Source organism: Toxorhynchites rutilus, chromosome 3 (genome assembly GCF_029784135.1).
Source record: "Toxorhynchites rutilus septentrionalis strain SRP chromosome 3, ASM2978413v1, whole genome shotgun sequence".
Classification (NCBI taxonomy): Eukaryota; Metazoa; Arthropoda; class Insecta; order Diptera; family Culicidae; genus Toxorhynchites; species Toxorhynchites rutilus.
In genome coordinates this window covers 178,046,395-178,067,826 of record NC_073746.1, presented here as the reverse complement: position 1 = coordinate 178,067,826, position 21,432 = coordinate 178,046,395, and the positions used below count along the sequence as shown (strand labels likewise).

The 21,432-nt window shown below is 39.6% G+C and overlaps 1 protein-coding gene across 1 annotated transcript in view; it reads right to left on the bottom strand.

Annotated features, from left to right (window-relative positions):
* Positions 1 to 369: 369 nt before the first annotated feature.
* The window catches only part of LOC129773682 (uncharacterized), a 33,601-nt gene continuing 12,538 nt past the window's right edge, over positions 370 to 21,432 (bottom strand). Inside the window, exon 7 of the mRNA XM_055777328.1 lies at positions 370 to 640. Within this exon, the coding sequence (XP_055633303.1) occupies positions 370 to 640 (271 nt within the window). The remainder of the gene's footprint in view (positions 641 to 21,432) is intronic.

Here is a 21,432-nt window from a genome sequence, read left to right as displayed (position 1 = left end):
TTTATTACTAACTTCGTTGTGTGTGTTCAACATGCGCTATCCGTGTGTATACACAGGAAATATTCCTTACCTTCTATTCTACGTACTGTTACGATTTACTTTCTGGTGCGGCTGCTCCCAGCCCCTGAGGAAACGATTCACTGGTTCCAGGAGGGAACGCAGTCTAAGCCCCCAGGCCTTATCATTGACCGTGCAGGGGTGAACGCGAAAAGTCTCTTTTGGGTCCTCGGGTCTCAGGGTCGTCGCGTGAGCTGTGTGGGGGGGGGGCTTTCGGATTTGGGTTAGTGAGAAGAAATAGTCTTCAGGTTAATAAACAATTGTTTTATTGACTCACGGATCCTTCTACTGTCTCTACTTGGTATCGGTCTTTTACTCGAGTGGTGGCGGGTACTGGCGGGTACTAGCGGGTACTGGCGGGTGGTGATCGGCTACGGCGTGGTCGGAAATGGCATCGGCGAGGTGGCGGGCGGCAATGGTGAACGGGCAACTGGACTGACGTGGTGATTTCTCCAGGATCTTGACTTCGGCAGAAGGTCGCAACCTCCGTGTCGTACTTGACGATGAACGAGTGGAGCGTGACGAGAAACTCGTGACAACTGGCCTGTGTAGCTCCTTTACGGTGAGCCGTACCAACACGGGGCTGATGAGGGCGAGGCAGGCACACTCTTATCGCTGGTCCTTGATGCTTAGCTGGACACCTCTGCGGCCAGCGACCAGGGCTATTCCAGACGGTGCTACCGCTCGTTTGACACCACGTGGTATTACCAAAACGAAAACTTGTAAAAACTTTGATCACTTCGATCGATGTACACGTTTCTGCGGTCGAAACCCAAGAGGGCTCAATTCCTTTCTCGAACCTCCTCCTTTCCTTCTTCCCGAATTCTTCCGTTCCAACCGTTCCACTTTCCTACCATTCCAACCTGTCATCCAGTCCTGCTCATCGATGCCATCTAGTGGTTATTCTCACCCAACCACCCACCATGGGAGAGATTCAAAATATAATAGGGTTTTCCCGTTGGTTTGGGATCCACACATTTTGCTGTCGTCGAACGTTGTTTTTTCCACATTCGACCACCTCCCCCGGAATCCAAATGGTGAAAATAAAATTTTTGTTAAAGTTTTATTCGATATTCTAATTTGTAACAATATATGGTTACAGTGCTTTGGTCCGTGTTAGGAAAACACAGCTCGGTGGGAACAAAAAATGCTCCCGACTTGCATGTATATTTGCAAAGCCGATTTCCACAGATACATCGATTTTGAAGTCTGTGTTGGGGAAGCCGAAAATCGGGACAATCAAAACATGGCAGTTAGGGCGTTTAGATAACGCTCGACATTTTACAGTTATTCAATTGTTCATCTCATGAAAATAACATTTTATTATTTGTGATAGACGCGTAGGAATATCTCCTATCAATTGATGCAAACATCTTTCCGATCAATTAAGAAATGCTCGAGTTATAAGCATTCGACATACGGATAGGGTTAGCACACAAATCAGCAGAACAAATGTATGGGAAAAAGGAAATTCTTCTAGTTTTCATGAATTTAAACCGTTTAGAGTTTAGCGAACTGTAATATATAGCATATCAAACAAATCTTAGAGAATTTCCGATTCGATTGGTATGCAAATCATGAGAATTCGATCACAGTGCAAATTAACTTAACGTTAACTTTATTTCATAAAAACGTGACATGTTTTCTGATTTGGCACCCTTCCTGAAAGACGTAGTTCAACGTCAAAACAGCTCTCTGATATACGGATATGTTATGTAAGAAAATCTGAGAATTCAAGAAGAAATATAAAAAAATATAGTGATCTTAGTTCCGAAACCATTTAAGCTATGATCAACAATTACAATCAATAATTACGAAAACAAAGTCTGTTTTTTGAAGTGTGATGTTTTTCGAACAAAACTAAAAACTAGCTCATTGGCTTTAATTTGATATATGGATCATCTAAATCGGTCCAGTAGTTCATAAGGCATGACTTTTTGAAAAAGGTCATTTTAGGAGAAAAGGGGAAAAGTTGATGTTTCGGACCACCATAAAATGGAAATGGCCACCATGATGGGAAAAAATAATAGATACGGGTGTAATATTTTACGATGAGGAATAAAACTACAAATTTCCATGAAAATCTATCAATCAATATATCGCATGGAATTCATGAAATTCAATTTTGTGCTTGATCCATTCTCTCCTCTACTCAGTGTAAATAAGACATTATTTCGAGAATATTGAAATTAGAATGGAAAAAAAAATGATGTTCAAATTCAGTTATGACTCATCTGGCAAGACTTTAAAGAATAATTCTATCCAATATTTACAATTTTAGGAGTTCTGTATAATGCTGGGTATGAGATTTTTTTCTGATGTGTTATTTGATGGCTATTAACAAATAAAACTTTGATGAATTATTAAATAATAACTATTTGTACTACTGTTAAGTATTATGGATTTGAAGTTGTGGAAATATGTTCCCTCACAGCTTTCAAAAATATTCGCAATATTAATCAAGATATTACTAATACAGTTATACCTCGATATAAGGCAACTTTATTTTTTTTCTCGTTACGTTATATCGAAGCAAAAAAAAATTTTTTTTTTTGATTGATGCGAAATTGTTTATGATTACTCAAAAATGCGGAAAAACTAATTTTATATCACCCAGCAGTATTTATATACCTTTCTTTTGCCCATTTAAGATAATTTTCGTAGACAAACATGATCAATTTTAGGTAGAGCAAAGGTCTACAAAAATTGAAGTGAAATTGGTATTAATTAGTGTTGGAACGGATAGTAGGTTGGTTGGATACCGGAGAGTTTCAAGGCCTGATAGTCGGATATCCGGCAGTCGGATATTCGGCTTTTTTTTGCGAATACGAAACTGGATGACACTGCATTTGTGCATGAAGCGAATAAACTATTACATTTTAAAAGAAATACACATTTTTTAAATAAAAATGATGAACTATGAATAAATTTTCCGTTTCCGTCGATTTACTTCAATAGAGATTCAAGTTTTCTGGAAGTAATCTTTAACAGGTTTTTTTCTGATAAGGATTCAACTACTTAGGAGAGGATCAGAATTACTCAATTGCAACCTTTTTAGACCCGAAGATCTAGTCAGACTATTTAGGAGTTCTTGAAACGTAAACAGTCTTGCTGGTAATGTTATTGGAGTACATAAAATATCTTGCGACGAATCTTCTGAGAGTAACAGCTCATCGTCGTCTTCAAGACCTGTAAATGAAACAAAAAGACGAAACTGAATCAAACCTTGTACCCGAAACTCACAACACACCTATTGGGACTGTTTCAACGAAGTGACAAATGAATAGAATTGTTAGCGTCGCGTCCAGGAAAAAAAACCCGTTGTCAACGAAATCGATGAAATAGGAAAACATTTAGAATCGATCGCAATCACGATCCTTACATTTGGTGGTCATTAAAATCTAAGCAGTCAATTGAGGGCAATTGCTAGAGTTTATCTTTCAGCTCCTCGCAGTAGTTTTACAGCGAAAACTGTTCTCTGAAGTTAACCTAGTTTACGAAGCAAAGCGTAATCGGTTGTCATCAGCAACCTCCGAAAATTTATTATTTATTCATCATAATAATAATTACTGGGTAATTTTGAATACAGTTAATAAATCAATGTTATGAGTAAATATTGATTTAATTTTAAAAAATCTGGCAATTCAGTAATCAAACCTTTTTTTTAATCATGAATAAATGGTTTTGCTGTTCCTACCTATCAGACTCAACAACTCATGAGCCGGGCCAACTTCTTTTACTTCCCTTCCGAAGGAAGACGTAACCAGAGATCTTTCGCCTCAGAAAATCCCAACGACGCCAGCTGGGAACACAGGCCGATCGGATTGTGAGGATGTTACGCTAACCACACAAACACTGGTGCCGTCCGTTATTTATGGTGTGTTAATGAGAAGTTTTGGATTTTTTTTCAATATCCCGTATCCAGCCGGATAGACCGGATATCCGTTTCATCTCTAGTATCAGTGTTTACTTTCATAGTTTCTATGTGTGACTTACTTTATCTCCAAATGGAAATTCCTCTGAATTTTGTTCTTGAAACATGTTCAAAGTTATGCTAAAAGTTCATAAAATGCCATAACAATACCAAATGAAAAGGCCGCTCAAGAATATCAGGTTGAATGCGTATTTCATAAAGGAAATTGTTGTGGACTGTAATACACTGCGTACATTACTGTAAACAATCCGTACATTGCTTTTCCATATGCTCCTTTTCATCAAAAAATAAAATTGAGATCCAAAATGAAAACTACCAATGCTACCCCATTTTACGGTACTTATTTGTTTGAAAACTAACTAGAAATATTTATTCGAAATAATCTATACTCCAAAATCTATTTCTGTATTGTTTATTTTTACATCTTAAAAAGTTACGTTATATCGAGTTACATTATATCGAGGTTGCTTTATATCGAGGTATGACTGTATTAGCTTTCTTCATTTTTGACCCAATTAATTTTTTTTACAGTACATGTTTCTTTTTTGTTGTTTCATTTTTATCAATTGTTGTATTAATTACTCCGCAGTGCTGATTGTATATACGCATCATGTGATTCTTAACGAATTAGTATCCGTGCCGTAAACTTCACAAGTTTTTATGCATGTTTGTGATGCGAATGCGCACCTTTCATGTAGTAAGAGAGCATCATATAGCATATGCCTACAGACATTTCTCTCATTTTCAAATAAATATAACTATTGGTACGATTGATTGTCAAACTTTGTTTACACAAATCTAACTCAAAATGAAATTTTTCAGATGCGCGCTCTTCGGTACGATTGGATTAGTTCAATTGACTATCAACAACACAAGAAAAAAACGCGGATACTGTTTATGACCCAATGTCCGTTGCGATGCTCTCAATTAATATTTTTGTTCAAACAAATTGTTTGCCATCGGCAATAATTATCAACACTGTTTGCTATGCTGATGTAAATTCATCATTTCTAGCTTTTAATTCTGTTCGGACCGATTGTTGAGATCTACATCAATCTTCAGCTTTCTTGTTATCCTATCTCAGCAGCTTAGACAACAATTCAGTTGGGCTTACATAATGAGCACCTTCATAGCGCCCCAATTAATTAAAATTGGATTTAAATTTTATTAGCTTTGCGATATTCTCCACAGCGATAAAATAAACCTCCCCTCGGTAAATATCCCTGGATACCATCTGTTTTGGCTGTTGAGGCATTTATCTTTCGCCCCATCTGAAGTGCCGAAGGGCTATTCTGAGTGATATACCTTCATCGTTTGTTCGATAAAAAAGAAAGTTGATAACGCTTTTCTGCACCTTTCACGCGGTTATCATGAATAATCTAGGTCTCCCTGTCAATCTTCACGGGGGAGATTTATGGTTGCTTCAACAGGCAAGTCAAGCATTTTTGTCCTTTTCAATTGACAATTTTATGATGTCCTCCTCTTACAGCGAACGACACTATGTTATATCTCAACAACAATAGACAACTCTGCATAAATCAAAACGCTACGGATAACTGTTTATGAATTGGTTGTCATGTACGATTTAATTACACATTTTCTGACTAGTTTGTACCCCGTAAATATTACAATGCATAAAAGTTTGTATGTAATGATAAACGAAGCTGCGGTTCCGATGTATAATGTTCTATATCGTAATCGAACGATCTGAATTGCTATTACATATAAGCTTTTCTTTCGACTAATCCAAAGCTTTCGCTACCAAGCGGTTATTCATAGGTCTTGTAGACGATGCTATGTGTTTAATCTTTGTTCAGCAAGAGGAAGTATTTATTTTCGTAGATAGGAATTGTCGCTTGTATAAAATAATTCAATCAATAAAATTTGTTTTAAAATTGGAACTTGAATTTCTGCGTACAAAAATTCTTGCATTCCCTTATTTGTTTTTGACTGTAAGAGATTTTCAGCCGTGTTATCCGTAGGTTTGTCTCTGTATCCCACAAAAATACTCATATTCATTCATGCAATCTTGGTTCGCAGATCTGCTAGTGACCTCTCTTGCGTTTCCATCGAACTGAAAGGGAACTCTTTGTCCTAGATCGAACAATGTTTCGAGGCGGCAAGACAATGACAGTTTCAAATGAGTGCACGGACGATTGCACCCATCATTCGCAGCCAGAAGGCATAGCTCCCAAAGACCAATTTCATCGTTCTGACTTTCGCGAATCAGACACAAACGAAGCGTGGAAACTTGATTGACAGTGTGGCATCGAACTGATGTGAACATTGAATGCGAGCATCGAATCATTTGGCCATTCCAGATGTTAGTAATGGCCAACATCGTTGAACGATTTGTTGGCCGTTTTGTAATACTTCGATATGTCCAGTTGAAAAAATCATGAGATATGCAGAGAAAATACACTACACTACACTACACTACACTCAAAACTGAATTTCAAAAATTAATTCTAAAACTAAAACTTCCTTCAACTTGATATCAATATTATGTGTCAAGCTCTTTTCAATAATGATGTTTGAGCAAGACAAGTTATCTTAGAGATATTGAATTTATCAGCATTGATATCAGTTTAGCAAAAAAAAAAACGGACTGAGTTTATTTATGAGTTTTTGATGAGTTTGTATATAGCATTGCAATATTACAAGACAAGCCGATACCAAGTTATATCTGCCACGAAATCTAGACAGTTTTTCATTTAACCGTATTGAGCAACGCTCAAACTATTTTAGACCACTCAACTAATACAAAATAAAAACAAACAAAAAATAGTCCATCATCACCAACACGACAGACATAAAAAAGATAAAGACAAAATTTAAAAAATGTTTACATCATATAATACGATTATAATATACTTCGTCAGGTGCAACATCTATCGAAAATAATAATAAAAAACATTAAGATCCGTTCCCGTTATACTTTGTCAGTCATAATCATTGTCATAACATTGAAGTAAAAGTTAGTCAACTGTTAGGAAAGTACAGCTTGAATGTGTGAAATACAGTTTCTGTTAAATTCTGCAAGGGTTGTTGCACGTTTGATATGGCATCAACATTTATCCCTTTGAAATAGAGCGAATTTTGTGAAGTTCGTGGAGGATATGAGATATTCTTATTTCATCCGCCTTTCTGTGAAAGTTACTTCTTCTCTCAAAAAACAAAGTGATTTTCGTAATCTACGTTTTATGTTCTATTTTTCTACATAATCGCCGTAACGTTCGAGGCATTTTTCATAGCGTGGCACGAGTTTTTCTATTCCGAGCGCGAAGTGCGTAGCGTCCAACTTTTTGAAGTACGATGTAACTGCGTCACGAATTTCTTCAGTGTTATCGAATCGTTGACCGCCGAACGCCTGTTTCATCACCCTACTATTATGAAGTTTTGGACCGATTGAGAACCGCGATTAAGAACAAAAGGCCAGATTTATTGACGAAAGGAGTGTTCCTCATCCATGATAATGGGCGACCCCATTCTGCTCGCGTAATTCAAGAGCAATTGAAAATATTCAAATGGACTGTGTTCGAGCATCGTCCTTACTCCCCAGATCTCGCCCCTAGCGACTATCACTTATTCCCGGTGATCAAACAGGCGTTCAAAACTTCAAAAAGTTGGACGCAACGCACTTCGCGCTCGGAATAGAAAAACTCGTGCCACGCTATGAAAAATGCCTCGAACGTTACGGCGATTATGTAGAAAAATAGAACATAAAACGTAGATTACGAAAATCATCTTATTTTTTGTCCTAACTTTATTTTTCCGTGATTTCTGAGGCACTGAAAATTATGTTTTGAACGACCTCGTACTTTGAAAATGATCACCATTTTTATATACACAATTATTCGATTCACAGGTAACCTTCGCTGAGCGGTCCTTAAATTTTGAAAATTTGTTATGAACTCAGACCTATTTGCTTCTTAGTACAAAAAAAACGTTTTTTTTTGGCCGGAAAGATTATGACGACTGTCTTTAGGTAGGGAATAATCCTTCCCTACTAACACTTCCTAAATTCCCGAGATATTTATGAGAGGTCGTAGAGTTCTGTGCATCTCTCTTAAGTAAATATCGGAATAACATTCCTTCCCTTTCCTCAGCAGTTGCAAGGACGTGGCCAGGACAATTCTTGACTGTTGGAGAAAACTTGCCTTCATTTAAGAGATACTACTAATCATCAGCAACGGGTGGAGGCAAGCTTTTAACTGAACAGTTCTGAATTCGTACCACCTACGATATTGTGCAACTTGCTCAATGCTAATGCTAATGCTAATGCTAGTACAAAAAAACGTTTTTTTTTTTGGCCGGAAAGATTATGACGACTGTCTTTAGGTAGGGAATAATCCTCATCGAACATCTAGAAAACGATAAAACTTTGACAGGTGCGTATTATTCATCGTGATAGAACTATTTGAAAACCGAAGTGCAAGAACAACGAGGTCGACTTCTCGTAGAAGGCAGCACCAATCGCCATTCTTCTCAAGGCAAGTGGCGCAGTCCGTATCTGTGGAGACTACTCTACGGACATCAACAGCAATCTGCGGTCGCATCAGTTCCAACTTTCTCTGTCGCATAACATACTGTCAAACTACATCATTACAACACTACAACTACAACAGTACATCGAGGTCTCCATCGATACAATTGGCTTCCACTAGTTGTAATATTAAGTTGGGGAAAAAATCCATTATTATTGTGTGAAATTCAAAGCAAAAAATAAGATGTTTCGGATTGTCCGATTTGGGTAAAAAATGCACCGTTTTGTTGTATAATTTGCTGCCATGTTAAATGTGGCTTTATATTGCCTCTCTCTTCTTCTTCTTGGATAGCACTAACGTTCCAGTGGTACATTCGTCTTCTCAACGTAGCATTGCTTGCGTCATTTTTATTAGTAGTACTTGGTTGAGATTTCTATGCCGAATAACACGCCTTGAATTTACTCTGAAGTGGCAAGCTCTAGAATACGCGTGACCACAGTGCAAGCCGGAAGAATTTTTTTCGACGAAAAATCACCCGGCCAGAACGGGAATCGAACCCGAACCCCCAACATGATAATGTGGGACGCTAACCACTCGGTCACGGGAGCATAATAATGCCTCTCTCATAGAAGCCGAATTCAAAAAGAAGTTCGATGTTTGGGTGCCACACCAATTAACACCAAAAAACATTATGGAACCAATTTCCTTGCGATGCCTTGGCGAAACGGAATGAAATCGACCCATTTCTTAAACGGATAGTGACTGGGGATGAGAAACTGGTCACATACGATAATATTGTGCGAAAACGAATGTGATCGAGGCATGGTGAAGCAGCTCAAACGGTGACCGAACCCGGACTCACGTCTAGGAAGGTTCTACTGTGTATTTGCTGGGATTTGGAAGGAATAATTTATTATGAGTTGCTTCATTATGACCAAACAATGAATTCAGATCTGTACTGTCTACACAGGTTTGGTCATCGAGTCGTTCATTTGATTCAAAATTCGGTTCGGTCGTAGTTGTTTGGTCGGTTGAAATTATGGAAAGTTAAAAGTTCTATTTTCACGTTGTTTTCACATATTGCCTCTCGGAAATTGTATTATTTTATTTTATTTTATTTTATTTTATTAAAAGATACATTCATCTGACATAAGTCTCAATGGGGTTTCTTATTATATCACAATAGATCGTTAGGGAGTATCGAACCGATTGATACAAACTATTATGGACCCCTCATAAAAGCGCTTGGCCGGGTAAGGGAGTAAAAAGTGCCCCCAAACCAAATCACTAATGGCAAATATTGTATAGGATATTATCATGCCGGGTGCTCGGGTTCGATTCCCGTCCTGGCCGGGGGATTTTTTCGTCAAAGAAATTTCCTTCGGCTTGCACTGTGGTCACGCGTATTCTAGAGCTTGCCCCACGGAATACGTTCAAGGCGTGTTATTTGGCTTAAGAAATCTCAACTAAAGTATTAATAAATGACGCTGGTTAATGCATACGCTGAGACGGCAAAAGTTCCACAGGGAACGTTAACGCCATTCAAGAAGTTCAAGATAGCAAATATTGTATAGGATATTAAATAAAAAATTTCGGCAGTTTTTTTTTCGAGCTCCTATGTGGTTTAACAAAGGTTCTATAGAGAAAAACGCACTTTTTTCGTTTATTTCACGCCATCCTCAAAAGCTTCGAGATAAAAATTTGAAAAAAAATCACTACGATGTATCTAGAAAAATTATCAAAAAAAATATTTCATCAAAAATTGAAGTAAAAATAAAAAATATTGAGATTTTGAATTTTTTTTTTGGATCCAGAGATTCAGTACTACTCTAATTTATATTTAAATGTGTTTTTACGGCTTTTCTAGATATGTGTGATTTTTTTCAGATTTTTTTCAGTGTTGTTCGGTACAAAAAAATATATTGTATATTTTCAAAGGGTCTGGCTGGGTAAGGGAGTAAAAAGTGTCCCCTAACCAAATCACCAGCTGTATGGAAAATATTGTATAGAGTACTAAATAAAACATTTAGGCAAAAGTACCATATATTTGAGTCCTTATATGGTACACCATAGCATATACGGTGAAAAAATCACTTTTTCGTTTTTCACACGCCATTCTCAATAGCTTTGAGACAAAAATAAGAAAAAATGCTGAAAGTACATCTAACTAAGGTGTATCTATAAATATCTTCAACAATTTTTTCATCAAAAAATCCAATAAAAAAAATTTAGATACGCGGAACAAAATGTTTTTATATATTTTCTGGCATTTCCAAACTTTGAAAAGAAATATAACTTTGAGACCCACTTCTGCTCTAATTTTTATTAAAATGCGTTTGTATGTGTCTTTTATGAGCGCATTGCGGGACACAAAAATTATTTTCTTCATCGTCTGCATTATTATTTTTATTTTTTTGGAATAGATTATTTTATTGTATTCGTGGTTTTCAATTGTGAGATTAATATAAAAAAATATAATAATTTGGATTTTTTTAAAGTGTTCTTCTCATTAATCCGAATGATCTTTCCTTAAGAACTTTTTTTTCTCACAGAGCTCTATGGTACTGCTGACTCCTATTAATTTGGTAAACCATCAAAATACAATTCAATCCTGTATTCGTAAATTGTTAGAGAAAATGATTCTACTTCGTTTGGACAAGTGGGTTGAAGCGAACAATTTGCTGTCAAATACGCAGTTTGGCTTCCGCCGAGGTAAAGGGACAAATGATTGTCTCGCGCTGCTATCTTCTGAAATCCAAATCGCATTTGCTCGCAAAGAACAAATGGCTTCCGTTTTTCTCGATATCAAAGGGGCATTTGATTCAGTTTCCATGGAAATTCTCTCAGAGAAACTTCATAATCGTGGACTTTCACCAATTCTGAATAATTTCCTGTACAATTTACTGTCAGAAAAGCACATGTTTTTCAATCATGGCAACTTGAAATCTTCTCGATACAGTTTTATGGGCCTACCACAAGGCTCCTGCCTAAGCCCCCTCTTGTACAGTTTTTACGTCAATGATATAGATGATTGTCTAACTAGAGACTGCACGTTGAGACAACTTGCAGACGATGGAGTTATTTCCATCACGGGTACTAATCCCGCCGTTCTGCAAAAATCCTTGCAAGATACCCTGAACAACCTGTTCACGTGGGCTCTCAAGCTGGGTATCGAATTCTCTACGGAGAAAACCGAAATGGTCGTTTTTTCTAGGAAGCACGAACCCGCCCAATTCCAGCTTCACCTATCCGGCAAAACGATCAAGCACTCGATGTTTTTCAAATACCTTGGAGTATATTTTGTACCTGGGGAATACACATTGCGTATTTGAAACAGAAATGCCAGCAAAGAATCAATTTTCTCCAAACAATAACCGGAACATGGTGGGGTGCCCATCCAGGAGACCTCATTCAGTTATACAAAACAACGATATTATCAGTGTTAGAATATGGCAGTTTTTGCTTCCGATCAGCTGCCAGGATTCATATTCTCAAGCTGGAGAGAATACAATATCGTTGCTTGCGTATAGCCATGGGGTGTTTGCATTCGACACATACGATGAGTCTCGAAGTTTTGGCAGGAGTACCCCCGCTTACTCTTCGGTTCACAGAATTATCCTACAGATTTCTCATCCGTTGCAAGATCATGAATCCATTGGTGATTGATAACTTCGAAAATCTACTCCAACTGACTCCTCAGTCAAGTTTTATGTCTTTATACCATGAGTACCTTATCCACGACGTGCACCCTTCACCAGGCATCTCCAACTAAGTTTGCTTCCCTTACTTCTGCAATTCCTCTGTCATTTTTGATCAGTCTATGCGACAAAAAATTCATGGAATCCCAGATCACCTACGCTCCGATTCTATTCCGCCGATATTTTCGGCAGAATATGGGGGCATAGTTAGATCTGATAAAATGTCCTTTACTGACGGTTCATTCATAAACGGGTCCACTGGCTTTGGCATCTTCAATGAAAATTCCAGTGCCTCTTTCAAACTCAAAGATCCTTGTTCCGTGTATGTTGCTGAACTGGGTGCGATATACTACGCACTGGGGATCATTGAAACATTGCCCATCGACAACTATTTTATTTTTTCAGACAGTCTCAGCTCATTAGAGGCAATCCGCTCAATGAAGGTTGATAAACGCTCATCTTATTTCCTAACAAGAATAAGACAACTATTGAGTGTTTTGGTCGAAAAATTATTCAAGATTACCTTAGCATGGGTTCCCTCTCATTGCTCGATTCCGGGGAATGAGAAAGCGGACTCGCTAGCTAAGGTGGGCGCTTTAGAAGCCACTCTTTTTGAAAGGCAAATTGCTTATAATGAATTTTTCCACATTCCTCGTCAGTATACGCTCGTAAGTTGGCAGCGCATTTGGAGTGGAGATGAGTTCGGTCGTTTGTTACACACGATTATCCCTAAGGTCTCGACGAGGGCATGGTTCAAGGGATTGAATGTAGGTCGTGATTTCATTCGCGTGATATCTCGGCTTATGTCCAATCACTACAACCTAAACGCGCATCTCTATCGCATTGGACTCGCAGCAAACAATCTTTGTGATTGTGGCGATGGCTACCACGACATCGAGCATGTTGTCTGGTCGTGTATCCGGTTCCATGCTGCTCGCTCTCAGCTCTCTAGAGCACTAAGAGCACAAGGCAGACAATCGGATATCCCCGTCCGGGATATCTTAGGTAGCCGTGATCCTGATCTTCTGCTTCATCTATACCTGTTCCTCAGAAACGCCGATGTCAACGTTTAATGATGTTTCCTTCGTTGTGTCCCCGTTTCATATCCCTCCTATCCGATCGATAAACTTTTACTTAGTCGCGGCAATACATACACACACTCTTTACAGACACACGGGCCAAAGGTTGTGCAGTCCACTGATCATTCAACAAGAGCCAAAGGTTGTACCGCTCATGACAACTCTACACGAACTGATGATTGCGCCGGCTAGTGACCATTCTATCCTGGATTCCTCGAGTCGAGAAAGACGCACCGCGCTAGATATGAGGTACAGACTAGGGGGGCGTTGCTGATTAATGGTCAGCTGCATCCCAATAGGAAGTATCCCGTGTCGGGCACACGTACAGAGCATTGGAGACAGCAACATCCGAATTACGAAAACACTTGTAATACTAACCTCGAGCCAACCGCGAGTAATCGGTTACATATTACTAACATAGGTAATAAGAAAAATTGTATTGAACTCCCGGCCCCGTGAGGCTAACGCCATATGAGCCTTTATAAAAATATATATTTTGGAAAAAAAAAATCAAAATACAATGTAAATCTTTGTATAGCGCAATGCTCTAAATATACCGACAAAATTTAGTCATATAAAAACAATTTTTAAATAAATATAAGAGCTGTATTGGGTCTCTAAATAAATAAAATTCAAACTAAATTTAAAATACCCAAAGGCCAGAAAATTATTCTTTTTTCACGCAATCCTATTAAAAATTCTAGAAAAAATTACCCTACATGTGGAAAAAAACAACACATGCGATCGCATTTGAATAAAAATTAGAGCAAAATTGGGCCTCAAAGTAATTATCTTCAAAATTTCGAAATGCCTGAAAATATTTTTTTTTGTACCGCGAAAAACACTCTAAAAGTTCTGAAAAAAAACCAAATGAAAAATGTAACGTTTATATTAGAAAAAAATTATATTAGAAGTAAATTGGAAAGGGTCAATTAGAAGATGAATCAATATACAGTTCTGCGATTGGACCCATGATCGTAAGTAAGAAAACGTGAATGTTTGGATGTATTGATAACAAAAAAAGAATTTTGGGCGGGACGAAGTTTGCCGGGTCAGCTAGTTAAATATATATGAGCACTTTTAGAAATAAATGGGAATAATCTAGTTGTATCGCTCTAGTTGTTTTTAATTCGAAATATGGAACACTAGTGACTTTGAAGAATGCTTCAAAGTGCTTCGTTTTTTCATAAAAATTGTATCACCTGTGATGAACTTACGAGGTGTTTGAAATGTGTATTGTAAAATTACAAAAATTAATGAAATCGTACCAACGCAAATGGCATTAATGATAATTATAATATAGACAACATTAACAAAACAGCACTATGAAAACTCATATACAATATACATTTGGTAGACATTATCAACAGTTTTCTTACCCTTTCGAAAATGCCTTATCACAAAAAGAAATCATAGGAAGCCATGCCGTTAACATATGAGAACCAATATTCAATATGCCATCTGACTTTTCCTAACTATTGCACAAGTCACTTTTTTCTGATTGCTGTGTCATCATACTGATAGCTGTATCGAATGGTTCTACCGGGTAGCGAATTCGCATTTGCTAGCATTACTAGCACAGATCAGGCTGCAAATGGAGAACGATTCCGTTGAATAAATGATTGTGTCCGAATAGAGAGTTTTTTATGAATGTGCCGTACAATACACTTTGTGATCGCTTTATTTTTTGTGCAAGTAACCAATGAGAACAACTTTCAACGGTGATTATTCAATGTTGAGATATATTGTCGCAATTTGTGTATGAAAATCATTATCTTTCTCTTTTGTCTATAAATAAATAAAACAAGAACATCGTTTAATTATGGAAGAAAAACTAATAAATAAGGAATCCATTGTATTCTGCATTCTGTATTTTATCTGAGATCAGTTAGTATTAGTATCGTATTCCCGTTTTAACTGGTTTGTAATTATTTCGTATTTTTCCAAACATCGAAATTATCTTTCTGATCGGAAAATAGTGAGCCACAATCATAGAAAGCTAAAGAACACGAACGACCTTCATTCATGGTGACCGCGATTTGTTTGCCACCTTCATTAACCTCACCTTTACAGCATGTCGTAAATCAATAGCTATATTCTGGAAAGTGACAATGCTTTTAGTTGCTGTTTCGGAAGCGATAAAAGCTTTTACCGCAGTGCTATCAGTAATTGTATTACATTCCCGTTTCTCGCTTGCTTGACTTGCTCTCTACAACCAAACTTGGCCGAACCGCATCTTGCGAACATGTGTGAAACGAAAAGAGCTCCTTCTTTCGGTTTGTGGGAAGCAATTCTAAAAATCAAAACATTATTTTGAAATTGCACCAGCAGTATTCGATGGCACAGCTCAATTCGCTTGAGTGCCCGCTCCCAAAGGGACGAATCGTTTCCTTTGCTGATAAATATGGCGTTTGTTCCGACGCCTTCAACTAGCTGCTTCCACTTCAATGAATGGATAAGGTTCATATGGGACGGTTGTGCAAATAAAGGATTGTCGTTTAAGGTACGTTCGACGGAAGTGTGCATCCTTCTTATTGGTGTATATAGGTGAGTAGTCTTCCGTTCAAAATTGAAGTATTTGCGAAATTTTACTCGCCATTTGCAAAAGAAAATCGTTTTTGCATCGTAACCGGGAATGAAAAGAGAAAATATTTCAAGATTTTTTCCTCAAGTATCAATGTTCATCCATTGACCATAAGGTCAGACCATTTCGAAAAGAAGATTATGTTATAAAATATTTACAGTAGTTTTATAGTATATTTTTATGGATTCACATGTTTTAATGGATGATAAAATACACTTTCTATTGATGTCAATGCGCCCCTCATTTGAGCTAACTTTTAATCAATCAAACCATATGATGTTTTGGCACGTATTCAGACCTTTTTTGGATTATAACACTTACAAATATTGTAAAGATCATGCTTGCATACCATTTGTATCAGATTAACATAGCTAAACCATTGAATTAACGCATTTTCATGAAATCGATTCTGATAATGACAATTCATTAATGTTGTTTTGTCCACATGATTTCTATGGCAACCGCTTGGCGCGCTGCAGTTTGTTTATTGTGTCCTTCGCGCATAGCAGAAATAAAGTTTTCTCTGTGTTGAGTGTGTGGTGAACACTTTTAAAATTCCCAAGAAAAGGCAATATTCTGAAGAAAGACTAAACTATGAATGGGTCAATATGATGACAGTAAACCCAAGCAATGATAAATGCTACTTGAAAATTCGATTTTTTTCATTCCAAAATGGTGATTTTTAAAACCGGACAAACCTGTTGAAAAACACATCTCACTTTCGAAGAAACACTATATCTAATAAATATTGTGAGGCCATCACGATGTGTTTGTAAACAATTCCATTTTCAACCGTTCCTTGTGAGAACACAAGTGTGTAGAAGTAGAAATCAACTGTGGCACATGATTTGGCTCATTATTTCTACCCTTATAAAAATCCTCGGTCGAAAACTACTAAATACATTTAGTAATGCAAAATTAGTAGAATGTACAAATTTTTTGTACATATTGTCAACAAACCCGCATCCCTACCAGAGATTAGTATATTTTACTCGATAACATTAGTAAGCTTGGATATTGTCATATCTGAAAATTGGTGAGAAAAGCGCGTATTAACCATTTTCATTGTTCCTATAAGGCAATACGGAGGTATAATAATGATATAATTCTGATACGTGCATTTTCGGCGAGAAAATGTAGCCGATATTGGGCTTCCGAATCATTGTTCTGCTTGACATATGTGTTTATTAGTACGGTCGAAAATGACTATAGATTGGTAGTATTTACCAAAAAATTCGTTATATTTACTAATTATTTCTCTCAGTGTATACTTGAACATTTGCATAGTTCTATATCGTATTGGCAGTGCGGCCAGATTAAATAATTGTAAACTATTAGTATGATTAGTAATAATGTATCACTACAACAACATGTTGTCTTTCGACCACTTAGGATAATTTAGACGAATAAAATATAATCAGTTGAAAACCAATTTACTCTTGTGTATTAATTATAGTGGTTAACTATAATTCAAGGTGGAAATCTCAATGCGATGCGATGCGATGCGATGCGATGCTCTGTTCAGTCCGGTGGCAGAAAATAAATGGGATTGCCACTGTTCAGTCCGGTGGCAGAGAAGAAATGGGATTGAAAGAGAAGAACATAGTATTTAGGGGAGCGAGTGAGAGAAACTGTGCTCCTATCACATTGCAATTGCTATTAAATTAATTTCCGAGCGGGCACCGGCTAATAAACCACTGTTCAGTCCGATAGCAGAAAAGAAATGGGATTGCCTCTGTTCAGTCCGATGGCAGAAAATAAATGGGATTGCCACTGTTCAGTCCGGTGGCAGAGAAGAAATGGGATTGGGAGAGAAGAACATAGTATTTAGGCGAGCGAGCGAGAGAAACTATTTTCCTATCACATTGCAAATGCAACTAAATTATTTTCCGAGCGGCCACCGGCTAATAAACCACTGTTCAGTCCGATGGCAGAAAAGAAATGGGATGGGATGCGATGCGATGCGATTCGATGCGATGCGATGCGATGCGATGCGCTGTTCAGTCCGGTGGCAGAAAATAAATGGGATTGCCACTGTTCAGTACGGTGGCAGAAAATAAATGGGATTGCCACTGTTCAGTCCGGTGGCAGAGAAGAAATGGGATTGAAAGAGAAAATATAGTTATCTAAACGCCCTATCAACCCCGTTTTGATTGGCACGGTTTCCCCAACATAGCCATCAAAACCAAGCTGCCTGGGGAATGCGATGCGATGCGATGCGATGCGATGCGATGCGATGCGATGCGATGCGATGCGATGCGATGCGATGCGATGCGATGCGATGCGATGCGATGCGATGCGATGCGATGCGATGCGATGCGATGCGATGCGATGCGATGCGATGCGATGCGATGCGATGCGATGCGATGCGATGCGATGCGATGCGATGCGATGCGATGCGATGCGATGCGATGCGATGCGATGCGATGCGATGCGATGCGATGCGATGCGATGCGATGCGATGCGATGCGATGCGATGCGATGCGATGCGATGCGATGCGATGCGATGCGATGCGATGCGATGCGATGCGATGCGATGCGATGCGATGCGATGCGATGCGATGCGATGCGATGCGATGCGATGCGATGCGATGCGATGCGATGCGATGCGATGCGATGCGATGCGATGCGATGCGATGCGATGCGATGCGATGCGATGCGATGCGATGCGATGCGATGCGATGCGATGCGATGCGATGCGATGCGATGCGATGCGATGCGATGCGATGCGATGCGATGCGATGCGATGCGATGCGATGCGATGCGATGCGATGCGATGCGATGCGATGCGATGCGATGCGATGCGATGCGATGCGATGCGATGCGATGCGATGCGATGCGATGCGATGCGATGCGATGCGATGCGATGCGATGCGATGCGATGCGATGCGATGCGATGCGATGCGATGCGATGCGATGCGATGCGATGCGATGCGATGCGATGCGATGCGATGCGATGCGATGCGATGCGATGCGATGCGATGCGATGCGATGCGATGCGATGCGATGCGATGCGATGCGATGCGATGCGATGCGATGCGATGCGATGCGATGCGATGCGATGCGATGCGATGCGATGCGATGCGATGCGATGCGATGCGATGCGATGCGATGCGATGCGATGCGATGCGATGCGATGCGATGCGATGCGATGCGATTCGATTCGATGCGTTGCGATGCGCTGTTCAGTCCGGTGGCAGAAAATAAATGGGATTGCCACTGTTCAGTCCGGTGGCAGAGAAGAAATGGGATTGAGAGAGAAGAACATAGTATTTAGGCGAGCGAGCGAGAGAAGCTATTTTCCTATCACATTACAAATGCAACTAAATTATTTTCCGAGCGGGCACCGGCTAATAAACCACTGTTCAGTCCGATGGCAGAAAAGAAATGGGATGGGATGCGATGCGATGCGATGCGATGCGATGCGATGCGATGCGATGCGATGCGATGCGATGCGATGCGATTCGATGCGATGCGATGCGATGCGATGCGATGCTCTGTTCAGTCCGGTGGCAGAAAATAAATGGGATTACCACTGTTCAGTACGGTGGCAGAAAAGAAATGGGATTGCCTCTGTTCAGTACGGTGGCAGAAAATAAATGGGATTGCCTCTGTTCGGTACGGTGACAGAAAATAAATGGGATTGCCACTGTTCAGTCCGGTGGCAGAGAAGAAATGGGATTGAAAGAGAAAATATAGTTATCTAAACGCCCTATCAACCCCGTTTTGATTGGCACGGTTTCCCCAACATAGCCATTAAAACCAAGCTGCCTGGGGATTGCGATGCGATGCGATGCGATGCGATGCGATGCGATGCGATGCGATGCTCTGTTCAGTCCGGTGGCAGAAAATAAATGGGATTGCCACTGTTCAGTCCGGTGGCAGAGAAGAAATGGGATTGAGAGAGAAGAACGTAGTATTTAGGCGAGCGAGCGAGAGAAACTATTTTCCTATCACATTGCAAATGCAACTAAATTAATTCTCGAGCAGGCACCGGCTAATAAACCACTGTTCAGTCCGATGGCAGAAAAGTAATGGGATTGCCTCTGTTCAGTCCGGTGGCTGAAAATAAATGGGATTGCCACTGTTCAGTCCGGTGGCAGAGAAGAAATGGGATTGAAAGAGAAAATATAGTTATCTAAACGCCCTATCAACCCCGTTTTGATTGCCACGGTTTCCCCAACATAGCCATCAAAACCAAGCTGCCTGGGGAATGCGATGCGATGCGATGCGATGCGATGCGATGCGATGCGATTCGATGCGATGCGATTCGATGCGATGCGATGCGATGCGCTGTTCAGTCCGGTGGCAGAAAATGAATGGGATTGCCACTGTTCAGTCCGGTGGCAGAGAAGAAATGGGATTGAAAGAGAAGAACATAGTATTTAGGCGAGCGAGTGAGATAAACTGTTTTCTTATCACATTGCAATTGCTATTAAATTAATTTCCGAGCGGGCACCGGATAATAAACCACTGTTCAGTCCGATGGCAGAAAAAAAATGGGATTGCCTCTGTTCAGTCCGGTTGCAGAAAATAAATGGGATTGCCTCTGTTCAGTCCGGTGGCAGAGAAGAAATGGGATTGAAAGAGAAGAACATAGTATTTAGGCGAGCGAGCGAGAGAAACTATTTTCCTATCACATTGCAAATGCAACAAAATTAATTTTCGAGCAGGCACCGGCTAATAATCCACTGTTCAGTCCGGTGGTAGAGAAAAAATGGGATTTCCACTGTTCAGTCCGATGGCAGAAAAGAAATGGGATTGCCTCTGTTCAGTACGGTGGCAGAAAATAAATGGGATTGCCACTGTTCAGTCCGGTGGCAGAGAAGAAATGGGATTGAAAGAGATGAACATAGTATTTAGGGGAGCTAGCGAGAGAAACTATTTTCCTATCACATTGCAAATGCAACTATATTAATTTCCGAGCGGGCACCGGCTAATAAACCACTGTTCAGTCCGATAGCAGAAAAGTAATGGGATTGCCTCTGTTCAGTCCGGTGGCAGAAAATAAATGGGATTGCCTATGTTCAGTCCGACGGCAGAAAATAAATGGGATTGCCACGGTTCAGTCCGGTGGTAGAGAAGAAATGTGATTTCCACTGTTCAGTCCGATGGCAGAAAAGTAATGGGATTGCCTCTGTTCAGTCCGGTGGCAGAAAATAAATGGGATTGCCACTGTTCAGTCCGGTGGAAGAGAAGAAATGGGATTGAAAGAGAAAATATAGTTATCTAAACGCCCTATCAACCCCGTTTTGATTGCCACGGTTTCCCCAACATAGCCATCAAAACCAAGCTGCCTGGGGAATGCGATGCGATGCGATGCGATGCGATGCGATGCGATGTGATGCGATTCGATGCGATGCGATGCGATGCGATGCGATGCGATGCGATGCGATGCGATGCGATGCGATGCGATGCGATGCGATGCGATGCGATGCGATTCGATGCGATGCGATGCGCTGTTCAGTCCGGTGGCAGAAAATAAATGGGATTGCCACTGTTCAGTCCGGTGGCAGAGAAGAAATGGGATTGAAAAAGAAGAACATAGTATTAGGCGAGCGAGTGAGAGAAACTGTTGTCTTATCACATTGCA